Below are 13,889 nucleotides of genomic sequence, written 5' to 3' on the forward strand. Positions count from 1 at the left end.
AGTTTGATGTTATAGACGATAGAGCACCCCCGTCTCCTAACTACTTAGACAACGATCCTTTCTCGTTTTTAATTGAAAACAAAACGAGCACCGGTGATTTTAAGCTCACCGCTCAAACGCAGGTTACTTTAATCCTCCAGTCTTCGGGTCACCGTTTCGCTTAGCTTCCCCGTTAACACATTCCCTAACTGTAAGCTACTCTCAATGCCCTCTATACGCTCCTTCACCGTAGGGTCGGTTCAACTCGTCTCTCGGACGGTTTTCAATCCTTCAGATAGTCCGATTTCCAGAGTTCCACTTGTAGCAGAATCTCGTCGAGTCGGTCGAGGATCATCCGCGAGTCAGCCCCAGGGGTGTATCTACCTGGGCGACAGACGCTACGCGATGAACCGGGGTCAACGTGACGGTGTCACGCGTTCATTCTTGACTAACGCGACTGTGCTATTAATGTTATTCTAGGTGGTCGAGCCTGGCCCTTCGGCTTGTCAACTCGAATCGAGCCAATGGCGGCACCAAGATCTCAAGTGTCCTCTATCCGGCTGGGTTCAAGCACAGTCTCGGCGAGCTGGATACCGCGGACATTGAAATTTCGGCTCCATTGGGTTCAGTCGCATGTTCATGGCGATCCTGTGTTCACTCGAAGATCCGGGGCGCCAGAAAGATCGTATTGCCACCTGAAGATTCCTCTGCTCGTGAAGATTACGACTTGGAAGATTCGCATCGCGGAAGACCGGCCGTCTAGCACCCGAAGATATCGTAGCTGATCAAGATCTCATCACCAGTGAAGACTAGTGGACTATAAGTGACTAGAATTAAATTAAACTATGTATCTTAATCTATTCTACGCAATACTACGCTGTTCCACGCTGGTCTATTCTGATCTACTACTCTAGACTCTCAAACTACACTGTTCCACGCTTAGTCCACTCCGTCCTGCTCCTTTCAACTCGCGAAACTACACTCTCCTAAAAAGACCTTACAATCGTCTTAAATACTAATCCCGAACGATCTGAGGGCAAGTGACCTGGTCGTTGCGGTCCGAGTACACCTGCGGTATCCAACCTTACGTGTCGCACCCCACCCTCGGCCATCCTGTAGGTATATCTGGCCTCAGATATCGTAGGGTCCGTTCGGTGTCACTACAACTTGTGTAGTGGTCACTATCCAGTATAATTCGCCAAGGGTTTCGAAAAAGAACTGACTTTCTTCAAGTTTGATCGTTTCGGTTGAAATACAACTTCTCGCGGCATAAAGCCATACAAATTTTGAAATCGCATTTATAATGGCAAAACTGTTGTTGTATCTCTTTTCCATTGCTGGGAGAGACCCTATGTGATCGCCGTGAAACGTTGTTAACGGCACTTCACCGTTGCTTATGAAAAATGGAAATCCCTCCGGTCTACCTCGCTTTCTCTCCACTAAAATACAATCAACGCAGTTTCGTAGCACTTTGTCCACCTTCTCCCGCACATTTCGGAACCAATAATCTCTCTTCAATATGGCCTCGGTTTTTTCCGACGCGAAATGTCCGTTTAATTACCTTTAATTACCTGTGTCCGCATCGACTTAGGTAGCGCAAGGAGTATGTCTCCCTCAGACTCTAATAGTTCAGATATTTTTTTAATACCAGGGTCCTCTCGCTGCGCTTTCCCTAGCCTACCGTTATTCTATTATTTTCGCTTTTACCCACCAATATACGTGATGACAAAGAATTACAACTAAAAGCGTCCACATAGTCATTGGACTTAACGTCTTCAACTTCTTTCTCAACCAAAGGGGTGATGATTACCTCTAAGCTATCTACCTTTGGAGTTACTTTAACGTCGCTAACAATTTTCTCTCCTCAGTTTTTACAGGCGTGCTCGGCATCAAGAGAGAAGTCTCATTCAATAAGTTTGTGCAACTCCTCCTAGTAACCGCGGCATCACAGAAATCGAATGATAATAGTCCCTAGTTCCTTACTACTATTGTCCTCGGTCGCTGAGATCGACGTTGTTCGATAAATTCTTGGAAGGTTCCGTAATCGCGACATTAGAACCGTTAACTGGTGATGCAAATTTGGCCAACGAACTCTTCACATTATCGGTTTCATGAGCATTGTTCTCGCTGCCGATTAAGGCGCTTACCACACGCTCGCAAACAAATACCTCCTTCACGTACTTTGTACATGCCGTCCGTCGCACTGCCAAGCTCTCTTCGGTTGCTGGTATCTTCCTGGTCGGACAGTTTGCTGCCACGTATATCAATTATAACAGCACTTTCCTGGAGCTGCATCCTGCGCTTCACATTGCTGGGGCTTGTCGTTCCGTCGTTGCTGTGGTCCATCATCCCTTCGCTGCACCCCGTTGACTCGTCGCTGGGCGTTATCCTGTCGTGAAAATTTTTCCCATCGCCGGGGGCCTGATGGCGCTCGCCACATCACCACGTTTCCACGCTGCACTGCGTTGTCGGGTCGTTGCAGTCCCGTTTCCGCAAGCTCCTGCTTCTTCCTCAGAACGTCCATGTTCCTGGTGTCAAATGCCTCGTTGGTTGCTAGATTTGGTGGCCTCGGCGAATTCTCGTTGGACGCCGCGCCGCTGGAGCCGACAGCGACATTTGACAGCGATCCACAAGATCGACGTCGTCAACGGGATGGAGCCTAGTTTGATGTTATAGACGATAGAGCACCCTGGTGTCCTAACTATTTCGACTACGATCCTTTCTCGTTTTTAATTGAAAACAAAACGAGCATCGGTGACTTTAAGATCACTGTTCAAACGCAGGTTACTTTAATTCTTCAGTCTTGGGATCACCGTCTCCCTAGCTTCCCCGTTAACACATTTCCTAACTGTAAGCTACTCTCAATGTGCTCTATACACTCCACCGCCGTCAGGTCGGTTCAACTCGTCTCTCGGACGGTTCTCAATCCTTCAGAAAGTATGATTTCCAGAGTTCCATTTGTAGCAGAATCTCGTCGAGTCGATCGAGGATCACCCGCGAGTCAGCCTCAGGGGTGTATCTACCTGGGCGATAGAAGTTACGCGATGGACCAGGGTCAACGTGACGGTGACACTCGTTTATTCTTGACTATCGCGACTGTGCTGTTAATGTTCTTCTAGGTGGTCGAGCCTGGCCGGTGTTCGAACAATGGCGGCACCAAGATCTCAAGTGTTCTCTATCCGGCTGGGTTCAAGCACAGTTTCGGCGAGCTGGATACCGCGGACATTGAAATTTCGGCTCCATTGGGTTCAGTCGCACGTTCTTGGCAATCCTGTGTTCACTCGAAGATCCGTTGCATCGGAAAAATCGTATTGCCACCTGAAGATTTCTCTGCTCTTGAAGATTACGACTTGGAAGATTCGCATCGCGGAGCACCAGCCATCTAGCACCTGAAGATTTCATAGCTAATCAAGATTTCATCACCACTGAAGACTAGTGAACAGTTTTGTTTTGATTGGACATAGACGAAGTATATTCATTTCGAGTTCCTCGGTCTTGTATAGAGATTGTATAGTTAAACATACATATATATATATATATATCTTTGTATATATATATACACACATATGGGATTGGAATATTTGTATTTTTATTTAAATGGACTATAAGTGACTAGAATTAAACTAAACTATGTATCTTAATCTATTTTACGCAATACTATGCTGTTCCACGCTGGTATATATTCTGGTCTACTACTCTAGACTCTGAAATTACACTTTCCACGCTTAGTCCACTCTGTCCTGCTCCTTTCAACTCGCGAATCTACACTCTCCTAAAAAGACGTTACAATCGTCGTTTTCATCGATGATGTTGTTTCAAGGCTCGCTGGCCTGGATCCCAGAGACCGACAAGCCGTACATGTGCTCCAGCTGCGGGAAAGGGTACACCCACATCTTCACCTTGAACCGCCATCGTCGCACCGTCTGCGGGAAGATCCGGAACACCAGCGGCAAATGGAAGTGTCCACGTTGCACCCGGTCCTACGTGACCGAGGGCAACCTTGTGCGCCACGTCAGATTCGAGTGCGGCGTCCGACGGAAGTTCTGCTGTATCTTTTGCAACCGGAAGTTCACGCAACGCTGCAGCTTGATCCGACATCTGCGGAACTTCCACAACGGGAGCTTCGACGGCAATGGTGGCCCCGTGATGCCGCAGCAATACCAGCCGATGCCGATCGACCCACGCCACATGAAGATGAAGAGCCCCGACGACACCGCAATATGAAGATGAGACACGCGGCGGCTGATCGGCGTTCGTTATCGAGAAACGCGCGGAATGCGGTGACGCTTTCCTTACTTCCATTCTTTCTCTATTTTTGTTCTTTTTGTTTTCTCTTTCCTTTGTGGCTTTTTTCTCTTCTTAAGCGACCGGTTGTTTCTAAGAACGTCGATCGGGGGCATGCTAGCCGGGCAGAATGCGAACGTTTTCGATTCGCCGCGAGTTTTCGTAGTTCTTTATCTACTGTGCGTAGGGAAGTTCTATCCTCCTTCTTCTCCTTCTTCTTTTTTTTTATTGTTTTTCTTTTTGTGATTGTGGTCGGAAGTGGGTGATTTTCTTTTTAAGTTCATTTCTCGATGTTGTTTTTGTCGACGTGTTGTTGCGGCTGACATGGCGGATCTTGGTTGACAGAGTGGCTCCGTTTCTGTGGTGATTTCGGAAGACTCGTCGCGAAAGTCCTCGTTATCGGGTTTTCTTTCTCTCTCTCTTTTTTTTTTTTTTTTTTTTTGATATGCGGGGATATTGAGGGGAGTGGTGGGCCTTAGTTTCATAAGATATTTAGAGATGATTATATTATTGTTGAATGCGAGGAGGTTATGACATTTTTATTATGTTTGTTTTGCAGTTTGAAACGAGAAGATCATTAGGCTAGGAGGAAATACGATCTACTAATATGTTGAGGTTAAGTTTCAATGTGTTAACAATATTGTTTGTTGAATCAACAGTTGGAATTTTTAATATTTATGTTTGAAAAGAATTTTATAGGTGGGATCGTCGAGTCAATCGAGGAATATTCGCCTTAATCGTACGCCATTTTGCCCGCGACAACCCGGTACTTTCGCTGCACATTGATTACCGCAAAGTGAACGATAAAATGCAATTTTTACGGGTACCCTTTATTCAGAGGATTTTAATGTTTCAAAAGGAGTTGGTGTGTTTCGGTAAATAATCCACTGTGATTCTTTTGAGATTACAGATTTCTCAAGATATTTTTCGAACCCGCAATTACGAAGCGCCTCGTGCAACGAGCACATGCAAGAAGATTTTACCACGTAACAACGGCATAGATATTGCTATCTATATCATCTACAATCGCGAGTCAAGAATTGAACTTAATCCGAGTACACTTGAATACGTATGAAATACTTAATAAAATATTTTTTAAAGACACGTAAGGTCTCCTCTAATAATAACGAAGTTAAGCATTTTACATTAGCCGAATGTACAGAGTTTAAATAATCCATGATTCAGAGTTAGCCGAATGAATCCTAAGCTTTTCGTTAATGTTCGAGAGCAATAAGGGACTTTCGTTTCAAACGTATCATCGTTCACGTCACACTTCTTTCGACCATTATTACGGTCGAAATGGCCCCGTGCGCGGCCTGTCCGCTCGACGAAATTCGTAGAACGGTTCCTCAGACGTGAAAATCCTTTTAAAACGCGAATCCTACGGCGACTAGAGGTTACAAGTGTCACTTACGTGTTATGAATTCACGTTCGTAGTACGTAGTCTAGCTAGTAAGGGGAATTCTAGCGGGTAGGAACGTTTGAATCACGACACTGTCAGATAGATTAACGGTAGAAGAACGCGGAGCTAGGGAATTGGGAGGGAAAACGGTGTGACTGAACGAAGTTTGATGTTGCTGTAAATCAAAGATGATTTTTTGGTTCGGAAGGTGTCTCAATACCGCAGGTACATGTTCATTGCAACGGGCAAGTATTTGATTACGACCGCAACGCTGGTATGGCCTTTTAAATCGATAAGCTTTTGACTATCAAAAGATCTATGTATATGTATATCTATATAAATATATATATATATATATATATATAAAATATATATATATAAATATATATATATAAAATATATATATAAATATATATATAAAAATGTTTACACAAACAAACACACACACACACACACACACACACACACACAATATTTGTAATGTTAAGGATTATAAAAATGGCACTGAAGCACGGCGGAAGGAGCGTTTTTTGTCACATTGAACGATATAAGAAAGAGAACGGTCCTTTGGGGATGATTATCGAAATTTCGCGACGATTGTGTGCCCTTTTATTGAGAAAGAAAAAGTGTCTTATAGTTAGATCCCTTGCGCGTACGTCGTACGACCTATCCGAGTGCAAGGGGAAAATACGCTTTGTTGCTCGTTCTTTGGAAAGAGATGAGGATGACAAAAAATACGGAAAAAACGATAAGGTTTAAACACGGAATAATGTTTCCGTGCTAAAAAAGGCTGATTATTAAGTATTAATGTTTAGGTTTCTTTCCTCGCTGTCGGATTTCGATGCTTCTTTCGTTAGGCCGCAATTACGCGACTCGCGGATCCGAAAAACACGATTTAACCAGTCGCGCTTGTCACCTTACTTTCTCGATGCGTTTATTATGGTTTCATGCGTACCACGTGCAATAAATGAACACGGATCATGATTATTTTCTCGTTCGCATATTAAGAAAGTAAGGTATTTATCTGTCACGTTCGCAGCCATTGGCGTATCGTTGCGTCGTGATTTACAACGGAAAGATCTAACGAAGGTATACAGTGCGAGACTGTAATCGAAATGATTTTTTACGTAGATCTTCCCTGATTAAACATTTCCTTTGATTTCAATGAACACGTCAGACAAATTCTTTTAGTTTTCATTAGACTTGTTCCAGGTCGTCGTTCATTTTATTATTAATCATGTACCGACGCTGTGTTGGTTCAGTTATTTATTATTTAATTACTCGAGTAACAAAGCTTTTGTTTTCGTCAAAGTGTTTTAACGATCTTGAAACAACTCGGTGACCAAAATATCGGTGCACGTATGCCGATACACGTGTTCCCATTAAAATGTGATACCTGGAAATAAATTCTTTAACTGACGTCTTAAGTTTTCGTATTCCCTTCTGTTTATTAGTTCTTTTCTTTCTAGTTTTAAGAAACTGAAGGGACTACGACTACGTAAGCTTTAAATGATCGTGTGCCACGCATGTTTCTGTTTTTGTTTTCACGTAGCGATCGATGCGCGTGGGGTAACTGTGTAATTAGCGCAACTAGTTAATCGTTTTCCTTGGACGAGTACGCATAATTATTACGATGTACGATGCGAGCGTTGCATCTTCAAAGTGTACCAATCGAATTTTGGTACACTTCGGTGGTACCGTATGTTTTAAGCTATTTCTCTTCTCATTTTCTATCACGTTTCCTTTTCTCCTTCCTCTCTTTCTCTCTCTCTCTCTCTCTCTCTCTCTCTCTCTCTCTCTCTCCCTCTCTGTCTTTCTCTTTCTCTTTCTCTTTCTCTTTCTCTTTCTCTTTCTCTTTCTCTTTCTCTTTCTCTTTCTGTTTCTCTTCCTCTTCCTCTTCCTCTTCCTCTTTCTCTTTCTCTTTCCCTTTCTCATTCTCTTCTCTATTTCACTAATTTTGTTTTTAATTGCCGAATTATTTTCTTAAGACTGCGTTACTAATAATAAAGGAACTAGGATTAAACTAATCGCAATGGTGCACTTAAGGACTTTTACAATGATTTATCTGAATAGCACCGTTTTAAGATAAGGCGGCGACCGCTCGCCGGACGTTGAATCTTTGTAATCGACAAATCTAATCGACACCGATCTTTCTCGTTAACTATTTCGCGGCGAGCAGTAGTGTTGTATGGGCTGTGACGGAGAATAAAAACAAAATGAAACAAAGAAAGAATAAAAAAAAATAAAATGAGACGAAGAAAAGGAAAATTGTGGAATCGTTCGTTTTGCGTTTGCGACTTCATTCGGGTTCGTTCGTTTTTTTTCGTTTCCGGTCGACGACCGGTGCACTATGGGGCATTTGCCTCCCAATTGCGGTAAAAAAGCCACTTTTCATGAATATCCCTAAAACCAAAAAGAAAAGCGTGCACATAGTTAACTAAACATTTGGCCCATAATCTGGCGTGACTTTGTTCGTATTTCTTAATTGTTAACGCAGCTACGCAGCTTTAAAGAAGACAACCTCGAAAAGATTGAGAACCAAAGTAATCTTAAAATAATCTGAAATACAACTTAAACGATTTCAAGTAGGATTAAGTGTACTATGTACTTACGTATTTGAACATTAGCAAATTTCACTGTTGGTACCATAAATATTCTTTTAATTACACGTTCATCAACATTTTTCTGGTTCACCCTCAATTTCAAAAACGAGTTCTGTAGAGTTCAGTGTTTCGTTTGGTATCACTGGAAAGGGCAAAGCATAACCTTTAATAATGAAAAAAAAACAAAAATTAGCTGTTACATGCTGCATCTCTGGAGGTTACAACAATTTTCAACTACGTTGACGCTCGTGATGCGCCAAGCAGTATTCGCACGAGTACATAATTTAATTTTAGGATGCATTTAACGGAGTTCAGAGTGGAATTTGTTATTAATGGAAATAGGAAGGCGTAATCTTTAATACTTCATAAGAATTAAGTGATATCATCCGCAACCGTAGCAGTTACAGCAATTTTTATTCACACTGTCGCACGCGGTGCCACGTGCTTTTTGGATGGTCGTGAATTTTTAAAATTTAATATTTGCTGAAATTCGGAGTTGTTTTTGATATTGTTGGAAAGAGAACGATCTATTATTTAATACTGGATAAGAATTATATGCTATTATCTGCAACTGCGGTTGACGCTGCAATTTTTATTCGTAACGAATAGAATTTGGTATAAATACCAAAAATTGCAGATAGCAAGCAGCCAATTATTATTCTATATTAAAGAGTAGACCTTGCTCTTTCCAACGATATAAAAAATGACACGAAATTCTACTAAACAAGCCTTACACGTATGATTTCTCACAGAAAATGTTTTTTACCGCGTTTGGGAGGCAAATACCCCAGAGTGTGGCGCAGCGAGACAAGGCGAATTGTCGGCGATCAAGAGATGATCAAAACGTAAAAACATTGCGTTGCCTTTTGGAAGCGAGTCAAGTCTGTATTAAATATTTTTTAGCTTTCTCTTTTCGTTCGCCTGAACCCGCGATACCGACAAGATACCGTCTGAAACTTTTGTTGTTGTGTAAGGTGTTACTTAAAAGAAAAGAAAAATAATAAATAGACACGGTTTACGTATTTCTATATGCTTTTCATCGACACTGTTCCACGTTGATCCCTTTCAGCAATCTCTTTCCATGCCTATTAATTTAATTTACTCGTTTCTTTCAGTGTTGCAGATCGATGTCACCTCTTCTCCACGCGTTCAGGTCACCGAGAAAATCTTCACCCTGCATCCGTCGATAATACTGAACTCCAATAATCGTTCACCAACTGAAATCGTTGACAATACTCAAATCTTTATTCCCTCTCTCTTTCTCTCTCTCTTTCTTTCTCTGCCTTTCTTTCTCTCTTTCGACGATCGAGTATCATCGACGAAAGCAACGGAGGTATAGATTTCACGCGTGATCGAAATGCAACCTTAATCAAAACGAATTTTAGAAGGTACCCCGTTCCCCTCCCTTAACTGTTTGCTCGTTCTCTTTGCCGTCCCTTTCGAAAAGATCGCTCACATGCATCTCCTGTTTCAGTGAAACGCCGACTGTTTTGCGACCAGCTACCCCGCGAATTGTGGCGGCGCTGCAAGGACGAGCTGCTCTGCCTGAAGTGCACAAAGAAGTACAGCGACTGGCGCAGCCTGCGGAAGCACATGAATTTTTTCTGTCAAATGGAGCCGCTCTATCCTTGCCCGTTTTGCACGCACAGAGCCAGGATACCCACCCTGTTAAGATACCACGTGGCACGCGAGCACACCGCCCCCGTTTCCGTCGAGGAGATCTGTTGATCGTCCAGGAACGATACCCAGTAACGTCGCTCGATCGTTCCCGACCCAACTGGATTAAAAAGAAACAACATCCCTCTATCCTTCTCTCCCTGTCACTAAACGGACCGAACGCGTACTCTTCGTAAGTAAGTTGTAGTCGGCGGCGATGTCTGTGACAGTAAATGTTCGGTGAAAATTGTCTGTACCTCCAACGAACTATTACATTCTGTAAAGTGTGTGTCCGAGTTAACGAGAAAGCGTGAGAATGACGGCACGCAGCCGAGATCGGATGCGACAGATCTTTAGGTTAGCTCTAGGGTAGTTCCTCGGCCCAACAATCACCTTCTCTGGGATAATAAAATACAATTACTATGTAGAATAGCATCAGTCGTCTATTGAATTGAACATCATTCCCTTTCGATGCGAAATATCGACGAGTAACGAAGCGTTGCGGCGAATCTACCGAACGAGTCGCCATTTTCCTCTGATGCTCCCTTCGTTCTTCCATATGGATCTACAACTCTACGACTTCCGAATGCCTCTGGTTTTGTTTTTAACGAACTAATCCGCGTCAGCTACGCCGAACTTTAGAAATCTAGTTCCGTCGAGTCGCTGCAACTGGATGGAACGTGTCTCCGTTCAGTGCGTTTCTTTCTTTCAGACCTACCCGCTGGACGCAAACAATAAATGACAGTTCCCCGTTCTAACCTGTACGCTTTTGGTTTTTAGGCGGCGACCTGGGCTATCTGCTGGACGACGCGGCGGACCAGTCCGGCAAGCCGATCTTTATCTGCCCGCGTTGCGGCAAGGGTTACACGTGGAAGGCGAGCCTGCAGCGGCACCTGAGCACCGGCTGCGGTCTGCCGCCGATGTTCTGCTGCAGGATTTGCGAGTACAGGACCAGCCGGAAGGACATACTGTTCAGGCACATGAGACACGTGCACTCGCAGTTCCCGGCTTAGCGCTGTGTCGAGCTCGTCCTGGACGATCAAGACAGGCCCGACTGACAGGAGCAAGCCTCTCGACCGAGAAACGAAAGAAAGAAACCAGTGACAGTGCGATAGATACCCTTAAGTTGATCAGACGAAACGTTTTTCCCTCCCTTCGAGTGTACACGTTGAGTATTCCGAAGCCGCTACCCCGTCTTTTGACGAGGCCAAAACACGCCTGTGTTCCGTTGCTTACCTTTAAAAGGTCCCTCTGTTGTTCACGATCAATAAACATGTTGCTCCGAAGAACAATGCTCGATTTCGTGGTGATAGAATTCCGATCGATACTCCCGGCGAGTAGGTTTTCGTTCCATCCGGTGGACGGACGTGCTCCTCCCATCCGCGAACTCCGCTTCATCCGTTCTTCTCTCGATCTGTTCCAGGTGTGTGGAATGTACCCGGCTACGTGGACAGCTACAGTAACCCGGTGGACGGGCTCACAATCCACCCGGAACTGGACAAGTTCAAGATCACCGGCGGCCAGGCTCCGTCGATCGCCACCGGTTACTCGATCGTCCACAAACGCCACATGTGCGGCTTCTGCAAGAAGGTGTTCCCACTGAAGAATCTGCTCAGGAGGCACGTGCAATTCGGCTGCAAGATGAACCCAAGGAACTCGCAATTCGCCTGCTCGTTCTGCCCGTACAAGAGCACCTACAAGGCGAACATGGAGAGGCACGTCAGAAACGTTCACGAGACCGGCGTGCTCAAGTTCCGATGCGACTTGTGCAACTTTCGCAGCAATTACTCGTTTTGCGTGCGCAGGCACATGAAGACGTTCCATTGCGCGCCCGATGCGAACGAGGCGAAACAGTAGAGGGTTGTTGGTTGATCGGGGAATGATGACTGAACACCGTGTTCCTGGTGATCGAAATTATACCGATTCGATGGTAGTAGAATTCATACATCTTCCTTTCGCTAATGAGAAGCAAAACGTGGGGAACAGAATTTTCGATGGAAATGCGGGCTGTATTATTATTTCGATCCAATCGAAAGATATCATATTCGCCTTGATCGAATTGTTAGTCGGAAATTGAACTGCGTTGAATATCTTTGAGCCTCTGTGAAAGTATTTCGTACTTTCTGCGTGTCATAAGGGAATAATAGATACTCGTTTATATTGCTTCAATAAGATGGCGATGTTCCTTTTTTTTCGTGTTTATTCCAGTTTCTTTCTCCTCTACGTACTCAACTAATTTGAGTATTGTTAGTGTATATCGGTATCGGCCCGATCACTAGTCACGCTTAGGTACGCACCAAGTACCTTCGAACTGGAACGTTTTTTTTTTTAGAAATTCGGGTATCGCGAGCGTTTAAATTTCGGATACACTGAAACTGTGAATTTCATACTCTTAGGATCTCTCGTGTTCGTGTAACTGAATAATCGAGAATCCTGAACACGACAACAAATGCCGTATATTGAAGATATTCAGGTATTTGAGATTTCGAGTATTCTGATATTTTGTGTGAGTAATCCCAAGTATCTGAGTATCTGAGGCATGTATTGTATACATAGACTGTACATACGCCACGCTGGCATTCTAGTAGTCGAACATTTAAAACATGTTAAGTTTCAACGTGTCTCGGTGTATTCGACTGCCTGGAATCCTTCCAGGCATCTCGAATGTTCGAGACGAAATCCAGGAAAAATTGTATTATATATAGAATGTTTTCGTAACCCAATTTCGTTGAGATTCAAATGCGTATGAATTTTATATCTCAAACAGAATTCCGTGCTTCCGCGAAGGGTTCAGTATTATAGTCCCTGACGGCTTCCGTTGCAAGCATTGTTCATCCCGATTCACTGTAACACACACACACACACACACACACACACACACACACACACGCACGAAACTGATTAATTAAATCAGAATCAATAAAACGAACCGAACTGAGGTTAACCGATTAACCGTATAGAATAACTGCGCCGTAATCGACGAGCAAGACCGTTTGTATGTATTTTATAACAGGTAATTCGTAGCGTGTACTCGAATCGTATACACTGTAGACATTCTAATCGGCCATTGATCCGCGCGTTTAGGTGCTTTGTAAATCGCAAACCGAGAATGTAATAAAATGATTCGATACGTTTCAATAGGATAATTGCGATCGTGTGTTTCCTTGGACCTCGATCGGCAGAGAACGGAGCGACGTTATGACCCAACGACACCAGACGATTCTAATTAAAACTCATGGTTGACAGAAATCCATATATTTCCCATAATCTTAAGTCACAGTCGATGAAATTTTTAAACGGTACCAATTACATATCGGATATCGTTTATAACCAAGAAAACGAAGAATAAGTATATAACAGATTTTCCAACGAAAGAATGAAATATTCCATAGAAATGTCAATGAAAACATGATGTATCTTGGCGCTCTTCTCAAATGTACAAAGAAGCGATGTGCTTTTTGCTGCTGAAATGGTTAAACGAGGTGCTACACGATCTTTCCAGGTGGTTTCCGACGATGATTCGCTAAGGAGGAGCAGGTAATTGCCGAATAAACCAGCCGCGGCCGACTTTGTTCATTCGTGTCTTGAGAAACATCACGTGTGTGTCCAACAGAGAATAAGAATAAACGTGATTCGTTCTCGTGATCGGTCCCTGTCCCCCAATTAACCAACCGGATGTTGTTGTTTCAGCGTTGTTATGGCCTTTCAAGACCGTCTACGTGTTCGATCCCGCGGGCAGAGCCGCTGCAGGGAACGAGCAATCACAGCCGCACGACCAGAAACGCGGAACCATCGACGCCCGGGAAAGGAGTTTCGTTTGCGCGGACTGCGGCAAGGCGTACGTGGTCCACAGGTCGCTGTGGCGGCACCGGAAGTTCGAGTGCGTGAACGCCAAGCCGAAGCTCGCGTGCGAGGCGTGCCCATATCAGACCCCGCACAAATGGTGCATAGAGAACCACAAAAGG

General features: G+C 43.9%; 2 protein-coding genes across 3 annotated transcripts; both read left to right on the forward strand.

The window, feature by feature from the left end:
- Window positions 1–17: 17 nt before the first annotated feature.
- Window positions 18–10,758, forward strand: LOC116434050 (zinc finger protein lsy-27-like). Its single transcript, XM_076366114.1, has 4 exons — window positions 18–4,259; window positions 5,174–9,656; window positions 9,743–10,617; window positions 10,705–10,758. The coding sequence occupies exon 1, from the start codon at window positions 3,784–3,786 to the stop codon at window positions 4,201–4,203; it is 420 nt and encodes a 139-aa protein (XP_076222229.1). The 5' UTR covers window positions 18–3,783; the 3' UTR covers window positions 4,204–4,259; window positions 5,174–9,656; window positions 9,743–10,617; window positions 10,705–10,758.
- Window positions 10,759–10,953: 195 nt separating this feature from the next.
- LOC116434041 (uncharacterized) lies at window positions 10,954–13,759 on the forward strand. Of its 2 annotated transcripts, XR_012998258.1 has the most exons (3): window positions 10,954–11,261; window positions 11,348–13,461; window positions 13,615–13,759. XR_012998258.1 is itself a non-coding variant. In XM_076366111.1 (2 exons), the coding sequence occupies exons 1-2, from the start codon at window positions 11,198–11,200 to the stop codon at window positions 11,779–11,781; spliced, it is 498 nt and encodes a 165-aa protein (XP_076222226.1). In that variant the 5' UTR covers window positions 10,954–11,197; the 3' UTR covers window positions 11,782–13,695. The 2 variants fall into 2 exon arrangements, 1 of the variants encoding a protein (XP_076222226.1); XM_076366111.1 differs by having other exon boundaries at window positions 11,348–13,695.
- The last annotated feature ends 130 nt before the right edge of the window (window positions 13,760–13,889 follow it).

The sequence above is a fragment of the Nomia melanderi genome, chromosome 3 (assembly GCF_051020985.1).
Source record: "Nomia melanderi isolate GNS246 chromosome 3, iyNomMela1, whole genome shotgun sequence".
In the NCBI taxonomy this organism is placed as follows: domain Eukaryota; kingdom Metazoa; phylum Arthropoda; class Insecta; order Hymenoptera; family Halictidae; genus Nomia; species Nomia melanderi.